At 40.1% G+C, this 17,071-nt stretch overlaps 1 protein-coding gene across 3 annotated transcripts in view; it reads left to right on the top strand.

Moving 5' to 3' along the window:
* The window catches only part of adgrl1a (adhesion G protein-coupled receptor L1a), a 97,480-nt gene that overhangs the window by 37,037 nt on the left and 43,372 nt on the right, over nucleotides 1-17,071 (top strand). For all 3 annotated transcript variants that reach the window (XM_024271711.2, XM_024271709.2, XM_024271710.2), the window contains exons 2-3: nucleotides 2,144-2,315; nucleotides 16,498-16,711. In XM_024271711.2, the coding sequence (XP_024127479.1) occupies nucleotides 2,246-2,315; nucleotides 16,498-16,711 (284 nt within the window). In that variant the 5' untranslated portion in view covers nucleotides 2,144-2,245. The remainder of the gene's footprint in view (nucleotides 1-2,143; nucleotides 2,316-16,497; nucleotides 16,712-17,071) is intronic.

Here is a 17,071-nt window from a genome sequence, read left to right on the forward strand (position 1 = left end):
AAGATAAAGCTAATGTTTATAGTCAGAAAAAAATGAAATTGAATTGCTGTCTGAGCATAATTAGAAATGCAAAATCAGGTCAGAAAAGAGTGTAATAGGAAAAAAAATGCTGCATCACAGAATGAGGCTTAAATAGAATGACATTGCATTTCTGTTGCTTTTAAATAGGTTCTTTTCTACGCCTCCTTTTTCCTTCCTTTGAGTGTGCTTTCCTGTCAGCTGCTGGCCATGGGGAACGGTCACAAGCAAACACAATTAAGGAACAAGCTGCATTATTGTACAGGTTGTGTGTGTTGACCATATCTGAGGAATAAATGCTGATGTAAAGAACAGCTGCTGCAGTGTCCTTTGTTCTGCTTTACTTATTTGTCCTTCTTTGCTGTTTGCCGTCTGCATCTCTCCCTTCCTCTCCTGCTTGTACTCCACAACCGCCAACTTACTAATCCATGCGCCGACACCCAGGCAGGTCAGTAACTGTGGGCTGGCATTGCCAATGGGGACGAGGTTAAATATCAGAAAAGGTCATGTAGAGGAGGGGCTGCAGAGGTTGAGGAAAAGCCAAATCAGGAACGACGATAAAGGGTGGGTGGGGAGCAACGCCACACATCAAGACTCACAATCTATTCAAAATGGGTAATATTTTCAGTGACTAAGGAGAAAAAAAATACAACTTATACTCATAGTTAACATCAAAACAGTACATTTTTCATACTTTCATATTTTCCCATTGTTTGCAGAGACAAAACTCTCCAAAGTATTTCCACTATCCAGCAACTTTAAACTGATTATGCTTGAATTATTAAAGCAGCTGAGTGAGATTTTCTGTCTTGGCTCAGAAGGTAGACATAAAATATATAAAACTTGATTTTTGCAATATTTATTTTTGTAGTGCACGTTATGCTCCGAAAGTTTAAAATGCACTTACAGGCAAAATACAAGGTCAGGAGATTAAAATATGGAGTTCAAACGATTTAACAGGATAATGACTCCAATTGATTTTCTTAAATGAAATGTGAGTTTCCTTTATTTTGGAAACTTTTTTTTACAGCTGTAAAATTCGTTTATTCTTCTCCTTTCATTTGAACATATTAAAAGGCAAGGATTTATTTAAATTTCCAGATTAATTTGAAATGTTAAAACAAATTAAAAAAATGAATTAATTTTTGTTTTTTAAAGTTTTAATTGTATGACTCATATTTTTATGAATAAATAATTTATTTTTTATGTTGAATTTTAATTATACACTTATCATTACAAATATTTTTAAAATTAGGACCAGCATTTTGCAGTCTTTTGTTTCATCGAATTTTTTTTTTTCAAAAAACCTTTTGATTTAGATTATTAATAATAGCGTGTTGCTTTTATATAACCTTTTAAAACGGTGGACAAATGCATTGTTAAATACTCTCTTGCCGCCTTATAAAATAAAGGAGCACAACAATGGATCACTTACACTCTCAGTTGCAGACCAATCTGTCTTTTTCATCAGCAACATCAGCGGGAAGATTATTAGCTAAAACAATACCTTCCATACCGCCGTCTTTCTTCCAGCCCCTGCAGGCGGTGCTGTCAAAGAATCAGAGCTTTAGTTTCACTCTATGATTTATGTCATCAGGCAAATGAGAAGCGTGAGCCCTACAGCACTGTTTACAGAGTTTCCACTTTTCTCAGACTCTATTCTTAAGTGCGCTTGTGCCTTTAAAACACTCACAAAGAAAAAAAAGTATTTCTCACATGAATAAATCTATGTTAACAGCCGTCTAACATATGTACCATGTCTGATTCAATCAAGTGTCCAAACTTTCCTGATTGATGAGGCGGTAGCGTCAGCTGCTATTTCTGTGCAGAACAAAATGGCTTCATTTCTGCTGTCTGATGATAATTTCAGTCTGCCACCACAAGGGGAGCCTCAGTTTTCCCCCTTTTCCTTTTTCTTCCTGATGTGGATAATGCCATAGCATTAGCTAAAAACCCACCTTTGTGTAATGCTGAGTTTTAAACACCAATGGACAAATAAAAGCAGTTTCCTCCCACAGAGAAAAAACACCAAGGCAGAACTGCTTTTTTTGTTTTTCTTTGCGGTCACGTTCAAATTTTTATGATTCACTCACCCATGTTCTATTTCTGACCTCTGTGCCTGCAGGATCACCCCTGGGGGAGGGTGTGAGCGGAGGAAAGTGCCACCCCACTCACCTGTGCCTGCTGACCGCCTCTAAGCCGAAGCATCTTGTGCTCAACCTCAAACATGGCTCTGGCAGTCTGGATCCTCCTCACCTGTGCCGTGGCTTTCAGCAGCATTTCTCCATCATCACAGGGTAGGTCCTACAATTCAACACCGCACATTATATATCGCTATGACAGTAAAAAGTCAGTTTTTCTACATCTAGAGTTAAGATGCTAAAACAGTTTTGCGTATTTTTAAGACGGTATTTGTAGAGGAGTCTGTTGTGTTTGCTCTTTTGACTTCATTTTCAGTTTATTAAAGATGAGGATTTGAAATAAGTTGTGATGGATACATTTATTAAATGCTGGCAGTGGCTGGACGTGCTAGAAAGGCTACACTTGATTAAACAAGTGTCTCTTGTAGCAGAGAAAGTGAGAGTGTTAGCGAGGTGGAAAGTGCATGTGAGAATGTCAATAAAATTTCTTGTCATCTTGATTTCTGTTGGAGCGTGGCAGGAGAATAGCGGGGCAGGGGGGGATCTGTGCATGTAATAGTGCCATATGTGTGACCTCCTTGAATGTGCTGTGCACCAAAAGATATTGCATTTTGCGTCTGTGCTGGGGTTGGCCGCTGTAAGATCAGCAGCAGCAGGCGACCTGGATGGGCTGAAGTGACGCTGGAGGGTGTGAGTGCGTCTGAGCTGGAGGACGTGCATGAGGGAAGGAGCACGGATTGCTGAGTGGATGGGAAGGAGGGGTTGCTGGGTGTCCTGCTAGTGGCCTACCACACGGATAGCAGCACACCATCTGCTGTAAGCTATCAGTCAGCTCTGTGCCAACAAGCCACTGTATAGCAGACAACTAATAGGAGGAGGAGGAGCTTCACAGTGACCACAGGGACTAATGTTGAGATGTTGAGTTATATAAAAAAACACATGTATAGTTCGGGCTGTTTTGAAGAAGCATTTCTAATTTACATGTTTTTCCATCCGGAATTGTTTTTTTTAACGCTGGCTTTTATTCCATTCCACACATTTGCCCTCTGGCTTTATGTTGCTTTTTGTTTGAATGTTTGTGGGTGGGCTTGTTTATATGAAAAGAAGCCTCCAAATATATTTCTAGCCTGGCACTCTGGGAATTTTATTAATACATTAATAATCAATTGACTGTTATCTGTTCTTCGCCCCAAATCATAAGAAAAACATTTAGTTTGATTCAATAAAACATAGAAACTTTTTACTCTTTCTCTCCAGCTTTCCCTTTTTTTACATAGACACATAGACTCATGCAAACCCAGCTCATAATGATGCCAGTAATAATTTGGCAGAAATTGCTTCCCCCCTATTGTACTGTGACCAGAGAAGCAGAATTTAAAAAGTGCAAAAGAACAAGGGATGTACGTCCTAACGGGGAAAAAAGCCGAGTTTTGATGTGATGAGAGCTTTGGAAGTCAGTCTCAGACTAATCAAAGCCCGCTTTAAAAACGTACATGAGCATCCCACATGGCTTAACTGTCTAATGTGTGCTTTGCTCGCCCTCACTGTGCTGACTAATCTCCCACCTTTTAACCTCACTCTGCTCCTGGCTTCACATTTTAATATTTACCCAAATTCCAACACATTTATTCTCCTCGTTAAACAGCTCTTTATCGCAAATGTTCTTAACCAGCATGAGCTCAGAACACATTCTCTGTCTCATAATCCTACAATTCACTGGATAATTTGTAATGATTCTTTATAATGTAAAACATACAGAAAAGCAAAAATATAAACTAGATTAACACCTTTATGTACTGTATGCTTAACTGAATAGAGTATGCTGTGTGCAGAGTAGACGTCTCCTCCATCTTGGTGGGGGGTTGGGTCACAGACATACTGATGTGCATACCTTGACAAACTTAATACCCCACTGATTCTACACAAAGCTTGTGAATGAAGCCTCTTCAGACTCGCTGCTGCTGATCTGAAAGTCCATTAGGCTTGCTTAATGTGGCAAGGATTGCAGGCAGCTGCGCTGTACGTGATGAAGCCCTGACACAGAAACTTCATTTAGCAAAGTGAAAGCATTTGCGTGCATGTGTGTTAACATTTTTGTGCAGCAGTGTTGGCAGCCAAACTATTAAAATTCTATTTGTAGGTCTTTAATTTTATGGTTTTGGAATGTGTAAATATTCTCTAGACTGCATGTAGAATTGAATGCATATGAATATGTGCACGGGAGACAGTGAGCGTGCAGGTCTCGGTGTTTACATGTTCAGGTGTGTGTGGTGTGCCACTCACATGTGGGTGCCAGTGCCAGCTGACAGGCTGAATCTGTTCTCATCTCCACTGTATTTAAGCCTTTGCTCTCGGATCAGTCGTGTGGAAAAGGCCCCTGGCCCTTAAGTGAACAGGCAGACATTTTTATCTGTCTGCTCCTTCGCTCTCCTGCCTTTTTTTTTCTGCTGTGCCTATTCCCCTGAACAAGAGCAGTTATTTTAGGATGGAGGTCTAGCTGTTTTACACATCTTCTCAACAAAGTGCCTTGTCTCTCGACTGCCCTTGGATGGTGACAGTTTGTCTGAATACAGACTTATTTCAGTATGTTATGTTGCTCTCTACAAGCAGAGATGGGCTGTTTTCTTTCTTTTTTTTACTTAAAAGGCCTTGTGAAGAATTAACGGTGTCTGTGCGAGTCTGCTAAGCCAAGGATGTAATGGTTACAGAAACTGTATTGGTATACTTTAAAAATGCAGCACCTAAGCAATTGTGCTTGCTGCTTATGTCTCATTATATTATAGATCCATGCTCTATGAACTTATAGTACATGCTTTTTGATATTTAAAAAAAATGCAGACATTTTCCGTGAAAATCTATGTAAACGCGTTTAAAATTCTCCTTTTTATTTGCTGCTATGCATGTTTTTATGACCATTTAATGCCTTTACATACAAAAATTGAGGTCATTGAACGGAAATTGCAAATTAAAACTTTGACCAATCAGGGACTTTGATTTGGTAGTGACAAATGAATAACATCCCTTTAATTCATGGAAGTGCTAATCCTTTAATTATTTAATTTATTGCAATTTTTAGATTAAATTAATAAGTATGTTAAATCGGAATAGAGTTATGAAAAAGAAGAAGCCCGTCCCTGCTTTTCTGTTGTGAACGTCATGGACTTAATTTGCGTATAGGGAACACTAGTCCTTGAATGTGCATCACATGCCCGGATATCCTAACTTTAAAGTAGAGATCAACCCCCTAATGTCGACTGATGTGTCTCTCTTCACCTATAACATACGAGCAAATATTGTTTTGTCACGAGATCACTACTATTACAGAAACATATAATAACCTAACACTGAACAGAAAATCTGTCTCATGCATCCCGGTCTGAGATTTGATAGTCACTCACTTTGTATGTCCACCACCCTTTGGCATTTCCAGTGCTTTGTGTAAATGTTGCATTTCATTATTCAAAAATATGTTGGCTCTGAACATAATCCAAACAGCGATTGTTGTTGCCACCATGCTGTAATTGGAAAAACAGTTGAGTAATATATGAAAGTAATTTCCTGTAGACAGGGTTGTTATAAGCTGTCGGGTTCCTGTTTTCTTCTCATTGCTTCTACCTGCTGCACCTGCTGCTGCTAGCATTGGGCTGATTTATTATTTCTAATTAATCCTACACGGTACCTTTAGTGTTATGATTAGGATCAGTTATGATTAATTTAAATCTCATGGAGTATTGAACTTATATATGAATATAATAAAAGTATACAGGTTTTGACTTAAAAAGTGGTAGAGGATTTCATCGCCTATTCAAGTCCCACTCTGATTATCTGTTGATCTATTGTAAATCCCAGTGGTCTTTTAATTAAGATTTTGTTGATTTTAGCAAAATTCAAAAACTTGTGTTGTTTCTGCAGAGCTGCAGAGCAGCAGAAGTTCATTTGAATGTTACCTCTGAGATGTTAGTGGAACTGTTGGCCCGGAGTAAGCCCACCCCCATTTCTCGTCATCTGTGTTTACATGCTCTTCATCTAGCTTACAGCGCTTCACAACCCTTACAACAAAAATGGATAACAATATTGGAGTTATCCAGAGGTACAGATTTGAGCAAAATGCCTCCTTTGACGACTAAAATGAAGTCTCACACGGATCTATTTGTCTCCAAGTAGATATGTTAGAATGGAGCAGGAAGCTTGTTGCATTATTGCTTGTTGTAGCAGTGACTATAGCATCTGTCACAGCTACAAGCTTTTTCCAACAGGATTTTTTCATCTGCTCCTGATTCACAACTATCTGAACAAAGAAACACTCAAAAATTGAATTTAAGTTTTTTTTTTTTTTAAACATATGTGTCCTCCATCATAAAAAAAATGCCACAAGAACATGTTAAAAACATAATTTCCATTGGAGTGGGTATTTAATAGATCCTTTGATGTAGAATGTAATTGGATCTAATTGCCCAAAATGTCATATTTACTAATAACACATTTTTAAAATAATTTTTATCCATTAAAAAATTATTTTTTAGGAGACAATTAAATTTTACATTTTGCTACAATTATTGTCCTCTCTGACAATTTGTAATCAAGTGTTAATATTGTAAATTAGCTACTTTGTACTTGTAATTCTTGACCATATTTGTATTTATTTTCGGTTTTTCTGCATCTCTATGTTCTGATGGGTTACCAGCAACTCCTCCTTCCTGCTAGTTTTTTCTCTTGAGGCTCCTCCTCCCATCAACTATTCATCCAACTTTGCTTTTGTTTCCCGTGTTTTTTTTAGGCCTCCCCAGCCGCCCTGCTTGAGATTAACCCCACTGCCTTATCCCATGATCTGTTTTCCTTCCCTTACCCTGAGCCCACCATCTGTTAAGAGCACACATTTCTTGTCATGGCCATTCTTCCCTCACTCTCTTTTACCGCTTTCTTTCTTCCCTCATCCCTCTTTTGCTGTCTCCCCCCTCCAAGCCCCCAGTGCAAGGGGTTGCTGTGCTCTTCAAAGCCCTTGGCTGCGAGCTGTAGATCACAGAGAGGCCTGTGTGAGTGAAAGGTTAATGGATGGCCTTTGAACATATATTGGGAGTAGGGGGTGGGTAGGCAGAAGGAAAGGGAGGCCAAGGTGGAGCGGTGGTGTTTGTTCTCCAACCCCCCTTTGAAGATGACGCAGGTCACTCTCATGTGTCTGCACTTGTCATACAGGGGTTGTGTCATTTTGCCGATTCATTTGTTCCCAGCTGCGTTCGTGTATGTGCTGGTGCCTGTTTTTGTGTTTTTAAATGTGTGTGCGCTGGGGCACGTTAGCTTGAGTACATTGATTTGTGTAGCACAAACATGCTGCTAAAGAAAAGACTGGTGGCCATGGTGCTGTTTGTGCGGTCTTGTGTTGGCTGCCCCTTTTTCTCTCAGGGCCGTGTTGTGTAGCTTTGAGGCTTTGCAATCATAAAAGACTGTACGTGAGTGCATTGAAGACTCCTGGTTGGAGTACGTGTGCATAAGTGCCAATGTGTGGTAAGTGACCCAAATGCCTATAAATATGTGTATTAGCTTTTTATATTTTTTGTGGTCTACGGATTGATTACCAGCAGCAGCAGCTGAAGACTAGTGACCAAGGGCGAGAAGAGAACGGCAGAGAAGAGAATGTATGGAGAAAAAAAAGTGGAATCAGGAAAAAAAGATACTACTGAGGGGTTGGGATGAGATGACATGCCGTCATGGAAGAGCAGAAAACAGGAAGGAAAGGTAAGGGAGAGACTTCTCGGGTGGAATAAATTCAATGAGGGATTAAGGGATGGTGCAGAGGTGAAAAAGACAACACACAAAGTTCATCATGCTGCAAGTGAAATAGATGACATGTAAGTGTTACACCAATTCACCGGGGTTTCCCATGCAAACAAGTTTTTAATTTTCAAGAAATGTAAAAAGAAAAGCTCCTCATAGACTTCACATTCTGGCAGCAGGTCAGTCATGTGCAGAAATAATACAAGCACGCTGTTTTCTGCAGCTTTTTAATTAGACTTTGTGAAGGTTAACTGGGGTTTTTAAGGACCAACAAGACCTTGCTTTGACACTCATCTTTTTGAATATGTCTGTAGATGCAACCTTCAACTTTTTTTCAAATGCATGCGCATGTTTCTGACAGCTGTCCCGCCCTCTCTCCTGCGCCGCTCCTGCCTCTGACTTTTTCCTATAACAATCTTGTCATTCTCCCACCATCCTCTTCACTCTCCTCTCTGCGCTTCTCTGCCTCGGATCTATTCTTTTCCCACCCCTTTGGCGGTATCTTTGCAGCACCTGCAATTTTACTCCACCATAGTGTTTACATGAATTTCAAAGCCTGGATCTGACTCACTGTCTGCTGTATGAGAGCACAGAATGCAGTTGTGCTGGACCTGCAGCAATGCTTCTCTCCCCTGGGATAGGGAGAACAATTTATGCCGGATGAGGACTACTTTTAGCCAGGCTGACTTTTATTTTGGGACTCTGCAGTTACTCACCATTTGGGCCATTTATTGCATAATTGGGGGCCAGAGTTAGCAATGAATTGGTTTGACAATATGAGCACGTCTCGTCTTTCTTTTCAAATGTGTGTGTGCCTGAATGTCTTAATGTCTCAATGGCCATTTACTGCCCAACTTATTCCCATCAGGGGAAAGTTTTGTGCAGAGATGCTTCTTAGTGTTGTATCTAAAAGAAGATCAACATGCAGCATTGTTAATGGTTGATCTGCTGTCAATAAGGACACATCCAGTGAACTGAGCTGTTATTCAGTTCAGTTAAAGACCAGGTCTGTCTGCACTGAGTCTGTAACATTTCTTTCTGCTTCCTTTCATGTTGGTAGTGCTGGGCCTTCTTAAAGAACTTCCCTTTTCCTTGTGTTTTGCTGTACTTTTGTTTGAAGGCTTCGATCTCTCTTTGATGCTACTCTTTCCATTTCATTCCTCTCAGCGCCTATAACTCAGCTCCCTCAGAGTGTCTGTGTGTCATTTTGGAGCCGTTTTGTGCTCTGACCTTAAAGCGAGGCTGGTGTCTCCCCATACAATCACTCCTCATCTTTTCTCCTGTCTCCCTGCAGCAGACAGGCGGAGGAGTCAGAACGGTTCAGAAAGGGTTCTCGCTTTGTAATCAGCGCTCCATCCTTCCATCCATACGCTCAAATGCACACACTGTCCCACAAGCTCACACAGCCTGAAAACTCGAAACGGTCATGTTAGGCCGTTGTGTTTGTCTCAAAGTGTCACTCTGTCACAACTTCTCAGCTTGAGGGCTGCCTAAATGTGACATTTCTGGCCGCATCGCCTCAGCTTGTCTGTGGTGACAGGCCACGCTCCAGCGAGTCATTACGCTAACTCGCAGTGCTAAATGAGTTACTAAGATGCAGCGTTGGGCTGATAACGTGTGCAAAGTTGTTCAGAATGATCTTCAGCTAAAGAAGAATTCCCATCTCTGAGACCTCCTAGTTTTGTCCAGTGACTGTAAAATTGCTTCTTTATCCCGATCAACTATTTAGAAACCCTAAAGAGGGCATTACTTTTTCCCGCAGAGTCACTGATGAGAGCACATGCAAAGATCAGCTGGAAATCTTTAATTTTCTGCTTCTATATACATGAAAAAGAAGATAATTAGCTATTATCGCTAATGTCTTTAGCTAACTGCCTTTTAAGGATCGTGATTTAACAAAAACCCGTTCTTTAGCCATTTGACCAACAAATCTTGGCTAAAACCTTTTCTGGCACTGCGCTTATGTGCTGTGTTAATTGTTGGAATCAAACGGCAGCTGCTGGAATAAACACAAGGGCTAAGAGGCGCCGATCACAATTTGGGCTCCCAAAAATTGCCCGACCGTTAGCAAGTCAACCACCAGGCCACAGAGCTCCACAAAGCATAATCTCCTTTTTGAGCCACGATTGCAACGTGTCTGCCAACGTGTAAGGCCAGAGATGGAGGAAGGCCTTTCACCCAGTGACTGCTAAGAGAACACAAATCATCACAATCTGTCAGGACTGATGGAAAATAATGGAATCAAGGTTTTCTGTTGTTTGAATGCACCTTGATGATGATAGAAAGTATTGTTTTAATGACAGCTCAGTTTTATCCGTTTTCAATGTGAAATATTATCTTTTCTTCTCTATGTTGACCTTCCGTGTCAGCAAAACATTTTAGGCTCTTTCAAGTTTTTAACATTTCACAATGTTGTCAGAAGTAAAATTGATGTATTTTTTCTCTTCAGTCTGCAAATAGTTCTCAGAAAGTGACAGAAAAATCTTTATACTTGAGTGCAAACTTGAAAGAAAAGAGGACTGGAGTAAGTTTGCCAAATAAATGACCCTCAGACCATGAGAGGCAAAATCTTCTGAGGGGTTGAGAAACACTGAAGAGCCTGAGTGCAGTTTTTATATGTGCTTAAGGATAATTCAGCAGTGAACATTAACACATCCGTCGCTTCCTTTCAGTCAACCGACAGCGTCCTGTTTGTATGGAACAGCACAGTGACACATGCAGGAATATGCAGAGTGAAGACCCTTTTCAGAGCACAGGATCCCACACTGGGGAAAATATTTTAATAAAAAAGCATACACACTAAAAACGCTGCCAGGAAAATAGGAGAGAAAGAGAGAAAGCCATGTTGAAGTCTTGGAGGGAGAAAGCTGGAACGGAACCTGAACCCATTGAAGCACCTCTGCAGAGACCTGCAAACAACTGTACAGTGACACTTCTCATGGAGCCTGTTCTAATATGAATAAAGGGAAAAACGTTCAAAGGAAATGAACGCTAAGTTTGTGGAATCATTTCCAAGTAAATTCAGGCTTTTGTTCTGCCAAAATCACTTTAACAAAGCTCTCAGTGACAGATTTAAAAAACAAATATGTAAAATGGATCTTTCCGTCTTTTGTTTTTATTCAAGATACAAAACAAAACAAAAAAGCTTTTGCTTTTGATTTGTGAAAAATAATTTAATTAGCTGTAAGTGAAACAAAAAAAAAACATAAAGTGGGTCAGAATTTTTTTACCTGCATAATTATGATTTTTTGTTCTCCTTTTTTTTCTCTGTGTGAATAGCAGCTTTGTAGATATGTTGAGTATCTACATACATTTTCAAGTTACATGCATTTGCACGAGTCTAATAATGAGAGAAAGAATGAGTGAGCAAAATTTAGTCTAGCTTGTGCAAAATAATGTTCTTGTCTAATGGTCCGAGCATCTATCCATCTTCAGGCTTTAATTACTGTGTGAGGATAATGAGTCAAATCCAATCAGTTCTTTCTCTTGCTCTTAATTTGGACAGAGCTTTTATTTTGAAGCCTGCCACTTCAGCCCCACGCGCCAGCTGCCCTAAATTGCCACCAGGCTCCTGTCAGTTGTACGCTTTTCTGTGTGAGAGACCTCTGACTCCTACAAACAACTCTATATATGCAAATCAACATGCATAATTAGTGCATTCAGTTGGCTTGTATCATTATCTGCCGATGTGCCTTTGCTGAGTATTTTTTTGTGGATGGCAGATATTAACACAGTTTTATATATCAAGGGAGATGAGTCATAGTCTCACAGTGAGGGGATTACATCCACCTAGACATATGGCTGCTGCTGAGAAAGACACTTCGTCATTCAGCTGTTATGACTCTGACAGGCAAAACTAAATGGCCAGTAGTGTTTGTGTGTGTGTGGTGTGTGTGTGAGCTGCTTAAAGAGACACTGAAACCTTAATGGATTCCTGCAGAGTGAAGGACAATCGTAGCCCATGGCCAGTCCAAGCTTATCCTCTGCTCATCTCATCTCATCTCATCTCAGCTCAGAGCCAGCCGTGGCTCCAGCTAGGCCTTGGGCCATCTGGCTGACACTCACCATATATTCACATGTACATGCGCACGCACACACACACTGTACATTCACTGAATAACTTGGTTCTATGCCTGTTTGTGAATGCGCCATTCAAAAATGTCTGCATAAATGCAAGTTACAGCTGCCTGCATTTACAGTGTGAAATCCACCTCAGCCCTGCAACTTGTCAGAAAGGGTTTGTACAGGTGTGAAATGTGTGGGTGTTAAACACAATGGGATGTGGCACAGGCAGAGAACTGAAGGAGTGCCAGAGAAAGGCTAGTTATCATAACTGCTGCCAACATTTAAGTGTTGTCTCTTAAAAATGGATGGGCCTCAATTATTACTGAATGTACGCTTTAACAGTTGGGCCAAAACCAGCAAAACATAATATTTTAAGGTTCAAATGACTACATATTTGAATAAACTCACATAAAAAATCTTAAACTTAGTATTAATTTGAATGTTAACTAAATCTATTTTTTTCATGTACACAGTTATGTAATTGTTTATGTAGGTTGGGAAAGACGGTTCCCATAGATGTGTCGAAGTGTCACTGAAGCAACACTGAATCCCACATTACTCTGGGTAGATATAGAGTGGTGCCAGTGTTGTCCAGTGTGAATGTGTGTGTGGATGGGTGAATGGGACTGTAACTGTTAGGCGCTTTGGGCCCTCCAGAAAGGTAGTTAGTATAGCATCTGGAAACAGAGTAGCGGCGCAACAAATAGACACAGCAACTCATTGAAACGTGGTTGGATGAATGCAGGCTGATTAACGCTTTTATCGTGTCACAGATTGCTTCTCACTCTGTTTTCCCTACAATCTATATGTCATAAACACTCATCAGTGTACCTTCTTAGCTGTTGTCTCCTCAGTAATCTCTTCCCAGCATGCCTCTGACATATCAAAGTAGCAATAAAGTGTTGTATCTGACCTTGATACAGATGTTCAAAATTGGTAAGCAAAATATATAGTTCGCATAAGTGAACTATTCCAGCAGGGACCGCAAAACCTCCATTTTTCTCTCGTTGCTTTGCCCCACCCTCGTAATTCCTAGTCAATGATTGTAGAGATCTGAAGTCACGCGATTTTCTTTACAAGCTTTGGTTTGGAGGAGAAATGTCCGATTGATGGCAATCTGAATATAGACCAAATGCAAGATTCAGGACTCGCTCTGGACCAAAACTGACTTTTCCAGTCTGAACATACCTTGAAACACTTTTGAGTTTATTGAACAGACAATATAAGGTTCAGAAAGATGCCTATCAGCATGCACCATGTTGTAGTCCATATCAAAAGGCACATATAGTCTGCCACAAAAAACAGTCATGATTGCAAGTTTCAGTGGAGCTCTCAGGCCAAATCTGAATTCTTACCCTACTCTTCCAGCTTCTTCCTACCCCTACACACGGAGAGTTATGGAAAAATAGTGTCATCTATTTTTTTTCTCAAACATTTTATGGACATTATTCAAAGGTATACATATAAGTCAATAGAACAAAGCCAGAGGGTTGGCAGAGTTTACACATAGGTTTTAAAGAAGAAATACAAGCATAACATGAAAGATTAAATTAAAATAAATAAATTAAAAACAGAAAAAAGAAGGTTAAGGGTCTGAGGGTCTAATAGATTCTAGGGCCTCAAGGGTCTTGACAGCTCTGAGGTCTGATGATAATTTCACTCGGTCAACATAGTTTCTAATTTCAATTAAAAAGAGGTGGAACAGGGTTTTGCTAAAACTATAAATAGATTAATTATATAATACTGTTTAAATTGTGTAATGTAGTACGGACGTCACTCCCTCTTGATGACGTCATCAATAGCCACCGGTCATCTCAGAGTCTTAGTTTTGAGAGTCTTGAGAATGCTATTTTATTTTTTGTTTGTTAGGTTTAAAAAAAATGTTTATTGCCCAGTAGAAAGTTAGAATCAACTGATTTAAAACTTGAAACTTTACGTTTATGTTCACTATTTACCATCCATTTTGTTGCGTTCAATGAGGACCGGGTTGTAGGGGCAGCAGTCTAAGCAAACATGAACAGAATTCCATACTGAATCCTATCGTAATACTGGTCTAAACCAGTTTAAGTAACTTTTAGAGCAATGCTGCATTACTAGCATGCTCTATATTAAGAGTATCAGAGTAATTTATAAAGAAATGTACCATAGCAGTCACATAACCTCACAAAAGTATGCATATTGGCTGGATTGCTGAAATGATGGTCCTAGTGAAGTAATGGTCCTCGTGCTGTCATCAAACTGAATAAAGAAAGAAATACATGGATTTTTCATAATACTTCTACAGCAGTTCAACAGGGTTGTTCTTAACAGCCAAAATCTTTGATCATTTAAGTACGCTTAAACATGTTTTGTCATATTTCAATGAATAAACAAAGAAAACACACGAGGCAGACAATAGTTGTTGTTGGTGTTTGACTCAGTAATTGAGGAGGTTCTTCAGAGAAGTGGGGAAGCTCTGCAAAGCAGCTTCACAATTCTGTCACAGTGTGAAGTTTGGATTCTGCTTCATCTTCTTAGTCAATTGAATCTCATCTTCTTATTAGGAAAACTTTTCACCAATCAGCGTGCACATAGCATCATTTGTCACGCTGCATGCTTCTGTTTTTAAAAGACTCCGCTTAAGCCGGTCTATATTGCTTTTGTACCTAAAATCTTTAACTTTGCATGGGGAGAGAGTGACGCAGATGAATACCTACATGCTGCCTTGGATAAACCCTAAGTGTGATCACTCCTGGTGGTGCCCTTCACTTTTACTCTCCTATTGGCTCATTGCATAGTTGTAATTGCTGGCCAGCTGTATACTGCTGTGCATTTACACCACAGGGTAGTTAAGAGAACAAGGCCACAAACTGTTCCAATGCATTGTAATCCCACTGTGACACCACGATTTTGTATGCGTTTATACTTGCACCGCCACCATGTGTGTGCTTGAGAGTGAACAGGCACTCTCATCTGCCCACTTTTTTAGTGCATGTGCTAATTTGCAGGGTTTAGAGTTTGTGTGTGGACCTGTTTGTCTGTCCTCGCCTGCTGTTTGCTTCTCCATGTGCTTTAATTAGTATGCGATTTTGCATCAAGGCCTTTGTGAATTGGCAGTGGCACTGCATGTTGGCGAAGCATAAAAGATCTGAAGTCTTTCTGTGCTAGTCATTCAGCCATAATGACACTATCCCACACAACTTCACTATAGTCCCTGCTGCATAAATGTCGGCCATTTAGAAATGTGAGCAAGTCCAGTGTCTGTGAATCATGTTGCACCGTTTTATGTTTGAAATGACTGACACTGACATTGACGCAGATGAAAGATACTCCTGAATGGACAGCGCCTGAAACTTAAGAAGTCCTTATTGAGTGCAGGAAAGGAAAACTAGAACCATGCTGTGGGTTTCAGCACTAGTAGGGCTAAGGAGAGGGGGTGACTAATTGCTGGAGTTTGCTCCAAAGCTTTGTATTATGCAAGTAAACATAATTTATAAGGAAAATGTTCCTGATATAGTAATGACCTATTTGCGACAGTAAACTCATTGTTTCCTTGATGTGTGCCATGTATACCCTTCAGAACCATGGACAGCTCCACACCTATCAGTCTTTGAAGAAGCTCCAAATCAAGGGCTGCCATTTTCTCAAAGAAAATTCAGGACCACGGACAGCATCCATCCCACTCGCTTGCATGAGACTAAAAACAGTTTAAAACAGTTTGTCCCTTAACATCGTTTCCACGTGTCTCTGCTCCAGTCTGCTTCCTTGCACACAGACATTTTAATATATTTTTTATGTCTGGCTGAATATAAGATCAGCTGGAAACATATGCAGTTACAGAGAGAGCTGGAGAGACAAGTGTCCCTCTTAGCACCTCTTTGCGGCCCTTTTTCATGCCTCTCAGTCTGGCTCAGCGATTAACCCCAAGTACCCCACTGTCCCTACTGACCCTTCTCCTCACAGAGCCTCAGCGGTGCATTGACATTCCTCTCAGAGAGCTGATTTATAGCAGTGCATATGCAAATGCTTTTATACTGGAAGAAAGAGTTTGCATGGAAACCAATTCCCACTACATTTTTCTCTTTTTGTACATAATTTATTTAACTTATTTTTAAAAACCATTAGGTCCACTATTTGTAATGATAAGTAAAGATAAGATGTTTGCATGTAGGTTTCTGAACTTCTGCAACTCTCACAGTTTGTTGCACAAGCGGAGCATTTTGCTGGAGAAGCGTGTTTTGCTTTAAATCATTGATATCAATATGTGATTTCTGTGATGCTGTAATGCGAAAACTAAAAGAGGGTATTGCATCAAGAGCACTAAAACTCAGTTCTCGGCAAAAACACATCAATAATTTCCAATTTGGCTTTTGCTGGAGGACAAAAGGAACCACTCTCTTATTTTATAAATATATCTGTATGTAATATTTAGAGTCAAATTGAATAATAAAGCGTGTTGTCCTCTAAGTATTAAGGTTCATTGAATAATCAATAACTTTGCTTGTCTTTTTTTCCTGTTTAGCTTTGGGCCGCTCAATGATGCCTTTTGGCTTGATGCGCCGGGAACTGGCATGCGAAGGCTACCCAATTGAGCTGCGCTGCCCTGGAAGCGATGTCATCATGATCGAAACAGCCAACTATGGCCGCACCGATGACAAGATCTGTGACGCCGACCCCTTTCAGATGGAGAATGTGCAGTGCTACCTGCCAGACGCCTTCAAGATAATGTCGCAGAGGTAACTATTGATCTGTTTAGATCTTGGGTATGTGTTTGTGCAGAGTCAGAGCCTCCTATTGGCAAAGGAAATGAGATACTCGTTCACAGCATAATCCCTTCAGAATTTCCAGCTTTTTTCGTGCTGTGATGCATTGTTTAGCCTCCCACTGTTGTGTTTTCTGATGTAAATCCGATTTCTAAAGCAAGAACATGCTGAATTTGTTTTTTTTTTTTCTTAAATGTTTAAGAGCTAATTTCGCCAATGCATAAAGCCACTTTATTTTAGTGAAACATTTTTGTGGGTGATAGCGTAAGCACACCAGGTTTTTATGTACTTGCATGAGTGAGTGTGAGAGAATGCAAATGCTGGAAGATTGTT

This window comes from Oryzias melastigma, linkage group LG8 (genome assembly GCF_002922805.2).
Source record: "Oryzias melastigma strain HK-1 linkage group LG8, ASM292280v2, whole genome shotgun sequence".
Taxonomy (NCBI): Eukaryota; Metazoa; Chordata; class Actinopteri; order Beloniformes; family Adrianichthyidae; genus Oryzias; species Oryzias melastigma.